Source organism: Pipistrellus kuhlii, unplaced genomic scaffold, assembly GCF_014108245.1.
Source record: "Pipistrellus kuhlii isolate mPipKuh1 unplaced genomic scaffold, mPipKuh1.p scaffold_m20_p_18, whole genome shotgun sequence".
Lineage (NCBI taxonomy): Eukaryota > Metazoa > Chordata > Mammalia > Chiroptera > Vespertilionidae > Pipistrellus > Pipistrellus kuhlii.
In genome coordinates this window covers 22,503,669-22,519,714 of record NW_023425493.1, presented here as the reverse complement: position 1 = coordinate 22,519,714, position 16,046 = coordinate 22,503,669, and the positions used below count along the sequence as shown (strand labels likewise).

The 16,046-nt window shown below is 41.1% G+C and overlaps 1 protein-coding gene across 8 annotated transcripts in view; it reads left to right on the top strand.

Moving 5' to 3' along the window:
• The window catches only part of DNM3 (dynamin 3), a 358,762-nt gene that overhangs the window by 338,437 nt on the left and 4,279 nt on the right, over positions 1 to 16,046 (top strand). For 4 of the 8 annotated variants that reach the window (XM_036442124.2, XM_036442123.2, XM_036442128.2 and 1 more), the window contains one exon: positions 11,128 to 15,901. The exons of the other annotated variants lie outside the window; for them this stretch is intronic. In XM_036442124.2, coding sequence (XP_036298017.1) covers positions 11,128 to 11,194 — 67 coding nt within the window. In that variant the 3' untranslated portion in view covers positions 11,195 to 15,901. Of the gene's footprint in view, positions 1 to 11,127; positions 15,902 to 16,046 lie in introns of those variants that run through there. 8 annotated transcript variants of the gene reach the window in all.

The following is a 16,046-nucleotide window of genomic DNA, read 5'->3' as shown; positions in this document are numbered from 1 at the left end:
GTTGTATGGCAACTCTGACCAAAAATAGGAGAAATTCTACATGGGACCGAGTCTGAAGCCTCAAGGTATTTGGGCAGTCCTCCCTGTGGCGTGGTACTTTCATCCCCTCCACTGCTTTTTCAGCCATCAGAGCCACATGATGGACACAACCGCAAATAACAAGCGCTCTAATTTCTGGAAGTACTTTTTAACTGTTCCCATAAACACCAGGAAATGTCCACCCTGCTTTCCAGTCAGAATGATCAGCTCCCAGGAATGGTGCAGAGAACGCACGTCCCGTCCAAGGAGTATGCTTAGTCAGTACGGCGAGTGCAGAGTGGACCCCCCCGCCCCTCCTCACGGGTGGCAAGGCCAGGCCTTCTCGACTTGAGGGGTTCAGAATCCCAAATCTTCCTAAAGTCCACACTTCCCTTTAAACCCAGAGAAATGGGAAAAGGTGTAGATACTTTTCTTTCGGCTCTTCTAGGAACCCCGTAAGTGTGCACGTTTATATAAAATCTGGAAGTAAGCTTCATTCCTTCCCTGATTTTTGTGTGTGGGAGGGTGAATAAACCAACTGAGAGGAGGAATGAGGTGAACTTACCAACTAGATAAACCATCACCAGAGAATCCCCACATTTCTATGGCAGTTTTGAAAACCAAGAAGGAGAGAGATGGTGTGAGAAGACATCAGGTGGCTTTTAATACGACAAAGGAAATGACCTTATTTTACAATCAAATACCCCAGTTGCCTCCACCGTGTGAAGACTGCCTCCACTGAGTTTCAGATTTCCATGAGGCAGCTTCATGTAAATGTACTTTGATCCATATATATGGCATTCTTCTAGAATGAGACCTCTTATGAGAGTAGGAGATGAGAAAGACTTTTATGGGTACTTTGCCACCCAGAGAGACTAAAATGAAATTATTCCCCCTGGCATGCATATTTTTAAAGCTTAGATCAGGATCATTCTCAAAGTCAATTTAAGAGTGAATGAAAGTTTCCCCTTGAATAAATCTCCACTTAGTGTCACGTTCAAGGGCCTTCGCCGGAAGTCAGCCCGCTTGCTCTCCCTTCAGACCATGGATGAGAAGCTATAAACTCAAGGTCTACTGATTCCTAAAACAACTAGAATTTCATTTTGCTGCTTAGTAGTGTTGGAAAATACTTAAATAACTAAAATAATAAAACTTCGTGTGAGGCCAGTTCTACCTTAATTATCACCTCTTGGGGTGGAAAATTAAGGAAATATTAGTCAGTGTGTTAACTAGAGAAACCACTGCCATCGTTTGCCTTCACATATCTGGGTGTAAAGTCAAAATAAAGCCACATGCCACTTGGGAAGCAAGCATGGAGGTTTAGCACCAGCAACAGCAGTATCAGAGCATTCAGGACAGAAATTCATGGGCCAGAAACACCCCGTGGCTCATCATTTACATGCCTATGGCTTAGGAAGCTGTAATGAGGAAATGTTTGGTTTGTTTTAATATTTCAATACCCTCATTACTATCATAACTCTTAGCACTTGAAACCTAATAAAAATACAGAAAACTCTTTTTACATAACCAGCATCTTTGACTAAACAGGTTGAAATGGTGTCTCTCACTTTTGCTTAAAATGCTGTGGGACTGATTACATCTTACAGGTTTCCTTCTTTTTTCATGTTCTTGCCGCCTCGCACTCAGAACCTTCTCTCCTTATGTGGCTGTTTGATATCTACAGTTCACTCAGAATCATCCAGGCGACTGAGCAGGAATGGACACTCATGCCAATAACCGTTGTTACTGTTGTTCCAAAGTCCCCTTCCCTGTAGAGCAAGACATCTCAGAACCATATTCCTGAAGGCCCCAAGGAATCTTTACAATTTGTAAATACTTCCGACATCTTCCCCAGACTATTCAGTTTTTAGTTAAAATGTTATTTTAATCATTAAAGTTGGATTTCCTGGGGGTTTTCCCCCTATGGATTTCATACCACTGTCCAGGTGCATTCTGAGATGTAAGACTACGTAGCTAGGATAACGAAGGTGTAGCACTGGCCACGGTCTCCAGTTCAGAAAGCAGCGTTACACCGGAAAGGCACGGTTTCAGGCCATCCCTCCATTCCATGTGCCCTCTGCTCAGGAACACAGCCCTTCTTCTCACTTCCCATGACTCGCACTCAGGCCCACACCCGTCATGTAGGACCGTCTGCCTTTGGTTCCTTAGGAGGGACACCTGCCTGCTCGCCGTGTTTGGCAGGCCGGCGGGATGAGGTAATCATCCCAAGAAAATGTTGTGGTTCTTTGGCCTCAACCACGTACAACATTATTCAAAGGAGTTTTTTGGGAGCGGGGGCGCAGTCGCTGTGAGATCCCCCGGTGGCACATCCTGTAGGAGGAAGGAGGAACAACACTGTCCACGTTTTCGGGTCCATTGGAGAATAATGGAGACAGAAATTCCATCTGCCTTTGCCTTTCCTTTCAGCGATGTTTACAGGCAGAAGAGAGCCTTTCATTTGTAAACATCGTGGCTTTCCTTCCCTCCATCCAAGTCCCACCACCGTCTTAAGCACAGCTCCCGTGCTCCTTAGAGCAGTGTGCTCCTGAAAGCAAGCTTTGCAAACTCTTTCTCCAGGACGATGGCAGTTTTTTGTAAGACAGATGCCTCAAAGACATATGGTTTTCATAGATTTTTCCGTCTAGACTGGCTTTATTTAGTGATTTTTGGTCTGAATTGGCCTAGTTAAAGTTTCTGTAGGAGTTTGTATAAAACTCTTAAGTGTGGGCATACCACTAAGGTGTAAAACAAAAAGTTTGACTTCTTCTTGGCCGGAGATGAAAAGGGGTCGGCTGAGAATTTCCTTCAGGTTAAGTAATTCTGATCCTTCTGGAAGCTCCATGTGTCAGCTCCCACAACACTGTCCAAAATGGAAAGACTTACCCTAAAAATCTGATAACTGCGAAGTGCATATACTCAGTTTTCCTGAGTGAATTCTTTGTGTTCCAGTTGGGGTGTGTGTTTTGTGTGTGTGTGTGTGTGTGTGTGTGTGTGTGTGTGTGTGTGTTAGAAAGCTCTAATTCTCTCTGCAGACTCTTCACATGGCCCAGGAGACATATGATTCCGTGCCCTTTTAGCACCAATTTTTACAAACACAGCATTTCCCTCATTTAAAAAAAAAAAAAAAAAAAAAAAGCAACCAACTATCCAGTGAGTAAAGTACGTTTAGGAGTTTTCGTAGCGCCTTCAACCACCAAAGAGAATGTACGTTTTGAGCCAGACAGGAACTCTTTTAGAAACAACTGGACACGTGAAGAGGGCAAGAATGGCTCCCACACGTGCCCAGGCATCAGCCTTCTGCCCCCTCTTTTGCAAGAGCTAAGGAAGGGCCCCGCTCCAGCCCCAGCCCAGCAGCACCGGGAGGTGGACGGAGCAGATGTGGGCTGTCCTGTCCCCGCCAGTCTCATCCTTGGCTTCGCACTGAGCATTTAATTGGACTTAGTCACATGTTTGTTCACTGAGACCGCAGCTTGAGGGGCACACTGTCTGTTTTTCTGTTTGCTTTTTAACTTTCTGGTTTTGAAAATCCGAACTCTAGGGCATGTTAGAGCTCCTCCAGCTGGAATGTTTTTGAATCGCTGGGATCATAATGAGCCAAGGGCTGCTCTTTGTCTCCATCTCTGCCCCTGGGACTGATGCGAGCAACGAGAAAAATATCACCCAGTGCATTTAAGACTGGCCTTTTCATCCACTAGGTATCGCAGTTGGGCAGAAATGAAATGTCAGTGCAACATAAATCTTCAAATTCCTCATGCTCTGGGGGTTTCTTTGTTTATTTGTTTAAAAAAAAAAATACAGGGAATTGAAGGGTTCTCTTTTCCATCCATATATCTGATTCCATACTTCCACTCTCTGAGGGGAGGCCCAGTCAGATTCTCATGCTCAGAAGGGTCTCGCTCCCTCTCGGACAGGGGCCAGGGTCTTTCCAGGCTCCAAGGTAGGAAGGAAGAGGACACTCTGATTCAGAGATTCAGAGCTGCGTCTGTCCTCACCTTCACCGCTCTCTCTGTTCTCCCTGGTTTAAGAGGACAAAGGATGGTGAGGCTCAGCAGTGGGAGCTTGCCTCTCCCAGAAGCTCCTTCTTAGCACCTCCTTCCCAGCCTCTCGCCCTCACCCAGATGGCCGAGTGGGCCAGCCCTTCTGTCCCTGGTGCCTGGGTGGGAGTGAGGGGCACAAGAGAAGATGAGGAGGGTTAGAGATAGTTCTAACCCAGCTACCACCGACGGGACTAGGTTTCTACTGCACATAAGTTCTTGAGAGCTCTTTGGGGATTTCTCAAGAAAGAGGGGAGAGGAGAGAAGAAAGGGAGAGACAAAGAAAAGGGAAAAAGTCATTGTTAGGGACACTACCTAACTGCATTCTATAGCTTTGTATATGTGACTCTCTTTAAAAACCACACGCTTTCTCTCCGATGTAGCTTTCTCATTGCAATCTTCCTGCCTTCTGCTTTTTTGTTTGTTTGTTTGTTTGTTTGTTTGCTTGTTATCTTTCTATCTTCTTTTTTCTACTCAGCTTATCTTTTGACAGTGAGACAGAGTGCAGTTTAAAATATAAAAAGGTAATCTCAAGAAGAATGCTTTTCAGAAACCATAGTTTGATACAACTAAAAACCCTCTGCGTCATCTGCTTTATGCATTAGGACCTAGAGCAAAACAAGTAATATACACACTTGCTTTCTCAGACTGACTTCTCATTTTCTCTTCTTCCCATGTTCCATTTCCTGTTCTGGAATGCCAGGCCCTCCACCTTCCCTGTTCTCTGAAAGTCCTTCCAGATCCCCGGCCCCTTTCCAACTCCAGGCTGGGACTCCAGGGGCCCCTCCAGCTCCCCAGGCACCATCGTGACATTGCACTGGTCCCACTGCTTCCTCATCTCTCCTTCTGTCTCAACTAGAAACAGCTGGGCAGTCACTGTCTTTATTTCTGTTCCACTGCGTCTTCACACAAACAGGGCTCATGGAGGGAATGCAAAACTACAGAGTGAGTTCATGTACAATATAGTTAATCAAATTTTGTTTTGGTATTATCCCAGTGTTTTGTGTATTGTAAGAAATAATTTAAACACAAACACTTTCTCTCTCGATCTATTCTGTTGTCAACCTTGCCTGGATGAATGTTACTGTAAAATCCTTTTTGTGAATCATAAACTGAGCAGATCTAATGTGGGCAAGTGGTCCTCTCAGCTGCATTTTTGCCACCCACACAGAAGTGGGTATGTCAGTACCAACCCTTCGGATGAAGTCTAAATCAGATATTTAAGACAATGCAAAGAAAGACTGCCAACATAGATCACATTACCATTTACCTCGGAAACTAATTCATACGGGATATTATAGGTTTGTATCATCAAATAAAAATTATAGGCTGTTTTCCTCCTTGGATTCCTACTTCAAATTTCATCAATCGATTCATACTTTCCCAGTGACATACATTATAAAGTCATGAGTTGATTTCACAGGGGAAAGAAATGCTGGCTCTGATATTTAGCAAGAATCACATTAGAAAATTCCTTAGAACCTTGGAATGGACTCCAAGTACTATGTCCTTTCCAACTCTACTGTAAACTATTCATGGACAGTATTGGCTTACTCTGCTGCTGACATGGAAAAAGCCAAAAATATGCTGGATAGCATTCTATAGCATTTTTTCATAATAAGTTACAAAATATAATCTTCCATGTGGACAAAATCATGACCGTTTCAGCATTTTTCTGAACTTACCCTTATACCTTCTATGTATATAAAACCTGTCTTGTGAGTAAGTGCTCGAAATAAGAAGCAGAGTGCAAACATAATGTTGGCATTTTAAATACTACACCCCATAATCTGTTCTCTTAAAGCAGACACTAGCAAGAGGAAGTCCTGGGTCATAGCTAGCTGCCTTTCTGCTTCACCTGGAGGTGCACTCCTGTCTGATTTGTCCTTGGGTAAATTCACTCATCCGTGTTCTCTGAACTACTCTTTGGGACGCTGCCCTCTGCAGGTGCTACGGAAGGCTGTAAGCTGGACAAGGTGGAATCTCGGTCCGTAGGAATTTGACAGTGTCATTCAGATGATAAGCTATGCATTCATGCCTTAAACTTTAAAAAGGATTAAGTCATTCAAGAGGGTTGTGGGCAAACAAGGATTTCAGTCCCTGGGAGAGCGATACTGTGTGGGCAACCCCTAAGCCAGCTCACTGATGCTACCAGAGTCAGTACTGCCTGGTGAGTTCTGGGGGTCTGTTCAACAGAAGCCCTGGGAGAGGTGCTCTTCACCATGTTAGAAAACAGACGTAGTTTCTGTTTGTGTTCTCTTTTGTTTTCTAAGAAATTGGCCAAATGTAGCCAAAAGAAAGGAGGTATCTTATTTCTTGTGGTTTAGTAGACAAATCCTTCCCCCTTTCCCCCTCTTTTTGGGCCTGTTTCATCAACAAGATTTAAAAAAAAAAATTGGGCAAGTTGATGTCAGAAACCTGAGATGCATAACCTGAAGACAAGTTATGCATCTCATGTTCCTAGAAGCCTGAGATGCATAACCCTCCCGTTGATCCTAAATGTAATTATATATAAATTGACTTTTTGAGACAGTGGTATTTTAGAGCTTCAATTGTATTTAATAAGTAGAACTTATAAAAGAAGCCTATCCCATATATTTTTTATGCAAATAACTACCCATTTAGATATCAGTCCTCTAGAAATATAAATCTTTGAATATCTTTTTTAGGATTTTTTTTTTAATCTGCATCCATCTAGTTAATTAGGTTGGATTTCAACCATACCCTCTCCAAGGATGAGAATTTGGAATGCATGTTTTGAGATGTTTGCTTTCTATGCAAGCATCCCTAAGCAAGTAGTTATTTCTCTGGTGATGAAGAAAACTACCATAGTATAGTATCTTGGTCCTCATAATATAAACCTAAAAGCCATTTGACCCATGCTTACGTCCCATTCCCAAAAATATCAGTCTCTTTGCCATATTTCTTTCATCCTTCTTGAAATTCCTCCCCCCTCTCCCGCTCTCCCCCCCCCCCCCCCCCCCCCAGCATCTTCTCTTATTGCTGGGACATTATCTGGCAAGTGAGTTGAACTGCTAAAGTAAAAGAAGGTCAGAATGATTTAGCATGCCTTAGAATAGTGGTTTTCCAAGCCTCATCCCAGGACCAGCAGCGTCTGGGAACATGCTAGAAAGGTCTCGCCCCATTAGAACTCTGCATGGGTCCCAGAATCCTGTGCTTTAACAAGTCCTCCAGAGAACTCGGAAGCGCCGCCTGGTTGGGGAAGCACTGCCTTGGAACACACAGTGTCAACTGCTCTGTAGAAAGAATCTGAGCGGCAGGTGGTAGATACTGGTTGCGGCCTAGGGAAGGAAGGACACTGAGCTACACAGAGGGGCTCTCACATCCCCCACGCTGGTAATTCCCACATCCCGTCCTGAGGAGGAATGAGGGCAGGAGCAGAAATGTCCGTCCGTTTCAGTAACGGTCCTTTCCACCTCACCCCTCATACCGATGCACGGAAGCCGCATGCCCTCTGAATGCTCCCCACCCGTGTCGAGGTGGGCCTCGCTTCCTGATAGTCAGAACCAGCTAACCCAGTGAAGAGCACGTGAGATTTTTGTTCTTCCAGTTCTTAAATAGAGAATCGAAAGGGATAAGAAGACCCATCACACATTCTTCTGTCGTATCAGTGAAGCCAGTTTCTCCCCCTCAATGCCACCCACCCTGTGTGAGCGTTTGACTTTCTTAACAAAATTTGTCAGTGTCCCAAGTACTGTAACCGGTCCATCCCTGAAGCTACACATGCAACCTCAAATATTACATCTTTCCCTTTGGTTTGGAAGCAGAAACATGGCTCTTGTATTGTAACCATAAACCGCCCACACACAACACAGTGTTTCAATAAACACTAAGTGAGTCAAGCTGCTCCATTTCAATAGGAGGGGTTCCTTAACGAAGCCCGTCACTGAAAGAGCAGCTGAGGGAAGCTCGGCACAAAACAAATAACTTTGCTCTGCTCAAAACACACTGTCTTATGAGGTGAATGTCCTTGGAAATTTGAATGGTTAGGAATCAGACCAATGAAATGAACCTTAACAATAAACCCCAAACGTTCCTCTGGTGTTGAAGTTGGCAGACATCTTAGCATTACTTAAGAAAATTCATGCTGAACAACTTCACACTCCTCCTGAATTGCTTTCTAGTTTTATATACAGACTAGAGGCCCAGTGCGTGAAATTCGTGCACTGGGGAGGGGGTTCCCCTCAGCTCAGCCTGCACCCTCTCCAACCTGGGACCCTTAAGAGGATGTTTGACTGTCAGACATCCCTCTCGCAATCTGGGACCACTGGCTCCTAACCACTCAACTGCCTGCCTGTCTGATCACCCCTAACCTCTGCCTGCCAGCCTGATCACCCCTAACTGCTCTCCTCTGCCAGCCTGATCGCCCCTAACCACCTCTGCCTCGGCCCCCTCAACCCTGGCTTTGTCCGGAAGGATGTCCAGAAGATGTCTGGTCTAATTAGCATATTACCCTTTTATTAGTATAGATTATTGGGGGGAGGGTATTGTTTTAGAAAGAAAATGATGTTCATTTCTTCCAGAAGATTTAGGGGCTCTGTAGGATTTTTTAACTACTAAGTGCATATATGGGTTACTTTTAGCTGAAGTGGGCATATTTTTAAAAAGTCATAATTATTTTGAGAGGATATGATAGAAATTTTCTTATTTTTTCAATCATGAAATCACCACTCAGGTATGCTGTTGCCATTCAATGGAAGGTCCTAGGGACTTTTGAAAAGCTCATAATGGATAGATTCACTGATTTATTTGAAAAAAAAAAAAAAGGTAGGATGAGCCAAAGACCATGCTAAGCTCTGGGATATAGTGGTGAATAAGACACAAAAGTCCTGGCACATGGCAGAAAGCCGCATCCTCCGGGTGCCCAGCCTTCTGGGGCTGCCTATTACCATCGTCTTTCTCTGGTCCCATCAGCGTGGTGCAAGGACTGGGGAGGAGGTTAATGAGAAGTTCCTGGGCCATCAAAGTTTTGAAATTTTTCTATTCTCTATTTCCAGTGTTGACTTCCTCCCTTCATTCTTAATCACTTAATTTCTGGTTTCTTTTACCTCCTTGCAGATCTGCATTATCTTACGACATCGGGTTTTATCCTCTTTGCCATTCCTTTGATCACATTTTTGTATTTTCAACCTCCCAGAACATATTCTCAGAGTCTGAATTACAAAAATGTGCTCTATTTACCCCACTTAATTTGGGATGCTATAGTAGAACTCCTTGCAGATTTGTTTTGTCCCACTTGTCTTCCACCAGGAGTAGATTCTGAGTTCTTAAAAATCATGTAGCATAATGCAGTACACATAGTAGGTGCTCAATAAGTAATGCAGGCAATGCATAACTGGAAGGCACGTTATAGGTCCTCTAGTGAGTCTCCTGTATCACATATGAGAAAACTGAGGCTTAGATATAGTTAGTGAGTTAATAATTGTACAAATTGGCTATTGGAGCTGGAATTACATCTTTTGACTTCTGATTCTGGATTCTTTCTGTACAAACTTAATGCTTCAAATAAGCCTCTAAGTGTTACATTTCCAGACTCATTGAACCTACTCATTGACCTGGCCTATACTCTAACCTGGTTAAACATCTTTGTTTGGGCACTTTTCATATATTTGTTTGCCCATTACTTAATAAACATTTATTCACTGCCTTCTACTCACATTATACTAAATGCTGAAGACATGTGATAAATATGGACTATGTGGTCTCTGCTCTCAAGGAATCTAATAGGAAGACACAGGCAATAATCTAGAAAATGAATACATAATTAAAAACGGGTGAGTACTATGAAATACACAAACATCATGAAGTGATTGGGATGGTAGTGGTCGGAAAGGGCTGAGGAAAGACATTTGAGCCAAGAACAAAAGGATCACAAAAGAACCCAGTTTGCATTCCTTTCCCTGTTTGGCTGTAGTCCTTGGTCCAAACTATCACGTGTGCATGAAACAATTTCCAGTCCACCATGCCACGCTGTATCCTACTTGTAACTGAATTTATAGTTTTAAGATGCACTTTTTCCCAAGTGAAATTCCCTAACTCCGTGGTCGGCAAACTGCGACATTCAAGAAGAGGTCTTTTCTGGGAGGAGAAGGGGACCAATGAGATCAATGGGAGAATTTTTATCAAGAAGAAAGATGTTAATTTATGGAATTTATTGAATTTGGTAGGTTATAAAAATCATTCCCCAAGATATTACATACGAAGCCAAGTACGCGCACAAAGACTTATTAACACATTTAGGAAATAAATGTGGGAGATCAGGAAATGAAGAATATTACTTGATAAAGTTGAGATTGTCAGTACAATAATATTACATTCTCATGAGTTTGTTTATTCAGCAACCTCAGCTATCGGAAACACCATTACCAACTAAAAAATGAGCAAAATTACTACTAATACTAAAAATTTTAGGACCCAAAATGGGAACAAGAGGTCATGCAATTTACTCTGGTGCTCAGATACTTGAGTACTCATCCTGAGCCTATTGACAATTATTGTAGAGAACTCCAAAAACCTTGATCCTCTGGTTTTCTGCCAATTAGATGTCAATAGAGAACAAATTGGAGAAAAAGCAATTGCTCAAGTTGATGAGAAATGATCACTAATATCCTGACAATGAGAGAAAACAAAAGGAAGATATTACATAAAGGAAAATAAAAATTCAAAGCCCCTCGTTCTCTAAGGCCTATCATTGGTTCCTAGACTATACCTTATAGTTACACAATACAACTAACCCTCTGTGATCATATGCTATTGGTTAAGCATATGCAGACTATTTCAGATGGTTGTTCAATGACTTAATATTTGCACTGCTGTTGGGAGGGATGACTTATGTTTTCAGAAAGATTTGCATATGAAAAACTCCTCACTTTTGTTTTAAAAAATGATGGGTGAATGAAAGCTAACAGTATTAAAATTACCACAGGTGGCAACCACGCCTGCTGGCCTGTCTCTGCATGAGCATGTGGGCAATGGCTCTTCTTCAGTGTCTTTGGGGCAGCCTTCTGCTAGATAGTCTACCTGTTTCTTTACCTCTCTCTTTCTCTCTTTCTAGCCGGAGACCACCCCCATCACCAACTCGTCCCACTATAATCCGTCCACTAGAATCCTTATTAGACTAAACGGAGTGTCTGGCATGGCAGTTAATTACTAACGAATTGTATGAAAGCAACATATTTGATAACCATTGCAGTAAATCATGAGTAGTCGCATGTGTGGACATCAGTAGACAAGTAACCAGTTTTACTAATGCATCTGTCACTCATCTGCATTGCTCATGGTATGTCAAACCATTGGGGTTTGACTCTTGGAAACTGCTGACCCTTCGAGCCTTCCTATGTTGTATCGACCAAGGTAGGTTTGTATGGCAGCCCTGTACCTTGGGGACAATATGCCTACACTGGCATATATTTGAAATTTCTTTGAACAAGAAATTTCCCAGGTTACTTTCCAGATAGCCCATTAAATATAATTCTTAAGAGAGATCAGATGGTGGGCTTAGACCTAAGCCATACACATTTATTGTGCCACGTTCTGTTTTGGCTGACAGAAATGGTATTGTTTAGTAATGTTTCTATCTACTCCATAATTACCTTTTTAGATCCATCCCTTCCTCTTTATTTCATAAGACTGCTGGGAAGTGATTTTTTTTTTTAATTGGGATTTCTTAAGAATAAAGCTTTTCCAGAAGCGTGAGGTCATTCTCAAAGGAAAAGTTACTGCCTTGGTTGCTCCAGAGGGCTTCCCCTCATGCCAGTGTGTTTGGTTTCATGCTAGAAGCACATTCAGCAGTCAGCGACTCAGAGCTTGTTTTTCTGTAGGCAGTCAATAGATTTTACTAGAATTCAGGAAGAAGCAAAATATCACATCTCTACGAACATCTGGAAAATGTATTTTCTTTATTCATTTATATAATCACTTCCTCCTAGGTCACAGTGAGGCAGACATGGAAAATATCTTTTTCTTTTTCTTTTCTTTTTTTTTTTCAGATTCATCTAATTTTAGGCATTGCTGATTACACTTTGACACTAACTCCAGTTGATTTACTTATTATGTTGGTTGGTGCAAAAATATTCCTGTTGATATGTAATTCTCTTACGTAAAAATGTATCCCACCTTTAAAACAAACTTAAAGCAACTTTCTATCCATTCTAGGCTTTCTTCACAAATGGTGAGCCTCACTATGGGATAACCATATTTAAGGAGTGGAACCTGGAATAAAATGAAAAGTCACTTAGACAACTTCAGAGTCTTTATCCAGGTCATTCCAGAAAATGGCATTAAGACATTGAGATTCAAAGCAAATGGGCAAATTGAAACGTTTCTGAAATTTACAAGGGTCCTTTCACCTGGGGGTTAATAGTTCAGTCTCGAGGCAGAGTTTCGATGACCTAGGACCAGATGATTAGCACATAGGAAACGGCCAGAAGCCAACTGGAATTTTGTCTGCTAACTGTTCCCAGACAGCAGACCAAGTATTCACTGGACGGCGGTGTCCCGAGACTCTAGTTCATATTCTGCAGAAGTAAATCAGTTTTCACCAACTGAAATGTCTCGCTTTGAAAGTAGCAAACATGATTTGTATGTTAACTTAACTTTAATTTCCTGTGTAGTTTATACCCAAAGCAGGCACCCATAAAGTATGAAGTAAAAACTTTCAACCATTATTAAAAAGAGAACTCGCCAAGCTAAATGGCATTGTTTTGAACTTATTCTAAAAGGTTACAGCTAGCCCACTTAAGCAAAACTCAGAGAGTTCAAGATTCATAAAAAGGGCATTTTTGTCTCTTAAGTTGTGTGATTGTATAAAGATCACCACCCTAAATCTTCTTATATCTTTCCTTTTCCATTGGAAAAAATATTATTAACTCTCTGTGAAGGAAACATGTTCTCTTTAAAATAGTGTCACAGCTAAATGGAAATATACTAAGTAAACATTCATGGTAAAATAATCTACAGTAAAATATTTTTACAAAAATCCTCTCTTTTAAGGATTCCCTTTGCTTCTTCCTTTGAATTCTCTGAAATAGGCAGCTCCCAGAACATATACTCCAGGGTTTGGCTTTGTGCTCCATGTGGTTTTGCATTTTGCTGTATTTCAAAAATGTCCTTCTGTTAAAGGAAAATATTGTGGATAACCACAGGCGTGTTCTTAGATCAGCACAAGCCGTGTCAGAGAAAATGGGAGATTCTTTTTCCAAGTTCCTTTCCCCTGATCCTATGCAGTCATAAACAATGGCACTCGTCCTCTTTGGCCCTTGCTCTCAGTATAATCACACAGTTTCACTGTCCCAACTGTATCTCTTTGTGGGTCTATTTTTCTTCTAGTTATTCTAGTTCGAGTGATTTCTGATGAGACCTGCCCTCTCCTGGAATTTCAGTTGTTGTGTTAGAGAATATGTTTATTTTGCTACAGTGTGGCATGCTTAGCATTAATGCCTTTTCCCAGAGTTTTGCATCCCGCTAAAGGGAGGTGTCAATGTGAATGAAGCGGGTGTTTACAGTCTGAAGTACAGTGTTCCTATCCAGCCGTAAGGTGGGAGTGTAGCTCAGTGAGCTTCCTGAGTGTTTTCCATTCCACTTCAGGTCTGTTGTAACTTCCTCCGAACCCTGATATGGTCTGTGTGATAGATGGAACTTCGTCATGTCTAGCATAACAAAATAAAATACACAGCTTTTTAGGAATTGGAAAAATAAACTGTCTATTTGATAGGTCAGTCTATTTTATTATCACATGCTAAATCTTGCATGCTTATTGACTAATTTGGAATAAACATTTACTCAACTATGGACAGATTATTGAAATAGTATTAATTCAGAACAGTATATTGCATTTCCAGAAATCATCTACCCCAAATTACTCTCTGATTATTGCTTTTATCGATAGCTGTGTTTTATAACATAGAAGAGCAGTGGGGTCTGTTTATTAACAAATGGCCTGTGTGTTCAGATATAAATTCATCTATTCCAAAACATTGTCATGAAACCAGTTTCTGATTTAGGATTAAAATTTTAGGATTAAAAAGTAGTGCTATAGATTAATTTTATGGCTTTTTAGTATAGCATCAGTCATAATTCTCAATTACGAAATGGGACCTAATACCAGTATGTGGTCAATGTTGATGTTTTCCGTGTACAAACACCTTTTCTATGCATGTGTCTTCATGTGTAACAGTATACACACAGTTTGTTTCTGTAAGTACCTGTATTCTGTGCCCCTTTGGATAAGTAGGTTTAAAAGCCCTTGTTAAAATGCCACAAGCATGAGTGTGATTGTATGTGCACTGTATGTATGTGTATGGGTATAAATATGTATGTATATATGTGCTTTGTATGTGTGGATCTGAATCTATTTTTTAAACTGTGCTAATACAAGAGGTAGCTTTGGAGAGTCTGCCATAATATGTAACAACAGTGGTCCATTTCTCAGACAGTATGTGAGGCATACAAAATTTTATCCAGATTGTATTCATGCTGAGAGGCACAAAGTTAAGAGATACCATGACAATATGCTGGAATAACATCGACAGGCATTTGTATCTAAATCACAGCATTGCTGTCTAAGAAGAAATAACACCTGGAAACCTACCTTTAAGATCTCTAATTATCCTTAGGTTGCTGAACTGACTCTTAAACAGCTAAGTTGGTCTACATAGTCATATTTTCTTTCTAGCAAAGAAATAGAGGGATACAGTAATGTAATAAAAGCAGTGGATCTCTCTGAATAAATTGGCTAAAAATGCAGAAGAGACATTTTTAATATTTTGGAGATAGGTCACCGATCCCGTTTTTCAAGTGAACACTTTTGTATTTGGAATTTGAAATTAACAGGAATCTCCTTAACATTGAGACTAAATCGTACATACATAAATCTCTATTTATGGAACTCAATGAAAGGAGATACTATGTGAAACTCAAAGCACGAGATTTGTACCATTTCACCCAGAGGACTGCTAGCTCTGAACTGAGAGTTGAATGTGAAGCTAGATGATTTTCAGAGAAACAATTGTGAGTTCACTCAATCACTCAGTCCTTTCTTAAAAGCTCAAATGAGTCTTCTAGGTAATCTTAAGTCATCCTGTCTAGTTGGTGTGTTTAAAATTATGTGGTGCTCTGTATTCTGAGCTTTAAGACTATTTTTGAAGCATATGTAGTATAAGCTTTGCTCTCGGTATATATGTGTAAGAATGTGTGAATGTGTGAGAATGAGAGAGGGAAAGCTCAAGGACAGTCTCTTGTTTGTCTCAAGACCTGTTCATTCTGGTATGTTCCTGAGACCTTTCACTTCTCTGATCTGGGTTTCTCGCCTGGATCAGCTCAAGGCATCTATTTCTCTAATTTTCATCCTTGAATCCCTCCAATTTTGCTCATTATGTAATGTTTTGAAAGTTATGGTAAAAATTACTCTGTCTAACCTCTTGCATTGTCTACTGCCAATGTGATAAAAATTATTCCTGCCAACCAGAAACTTCACCATGACTGCAGTGGAGTTGGATTTCACGTGTACAGTCTGTGTTTTTGCTTGCTTGTCTATGTTATTTTTACTCCCCCTTTTAAATCAAATTCCTCTTTTGCCTTTTTATGAAGAAGCAGTGTACAGAAGCAAAATCTTGTCTCTGCTGTTGTCTTTGATTAATTTGAGCCAGAATACTTTCCACTGTCTTCTTGGCACTTTGGGGTTTCTGAATGCTGGTATATGGATGGACTCTGCAATGGAAAATTCGAAGCCATTTCCTAAAGCCTGTATCAGTCGTGAAGGTCACATGTACCTGTTGTGAAAATGTGAAGCTGTATTTCTGAACCTGAAATAAATGATAACATTTGAAGGACTCCCCCTTCCTTTTTTTGTATGTATTCAAGTCATTTCTATGCATAACACTGAAGATCTGAGACTTGTAAATATTTCTAATGCTTTTGATCGAATTGGCCCAGAATTACCAACATGGAGAATAGCATTTTGGCATTACTGTCATT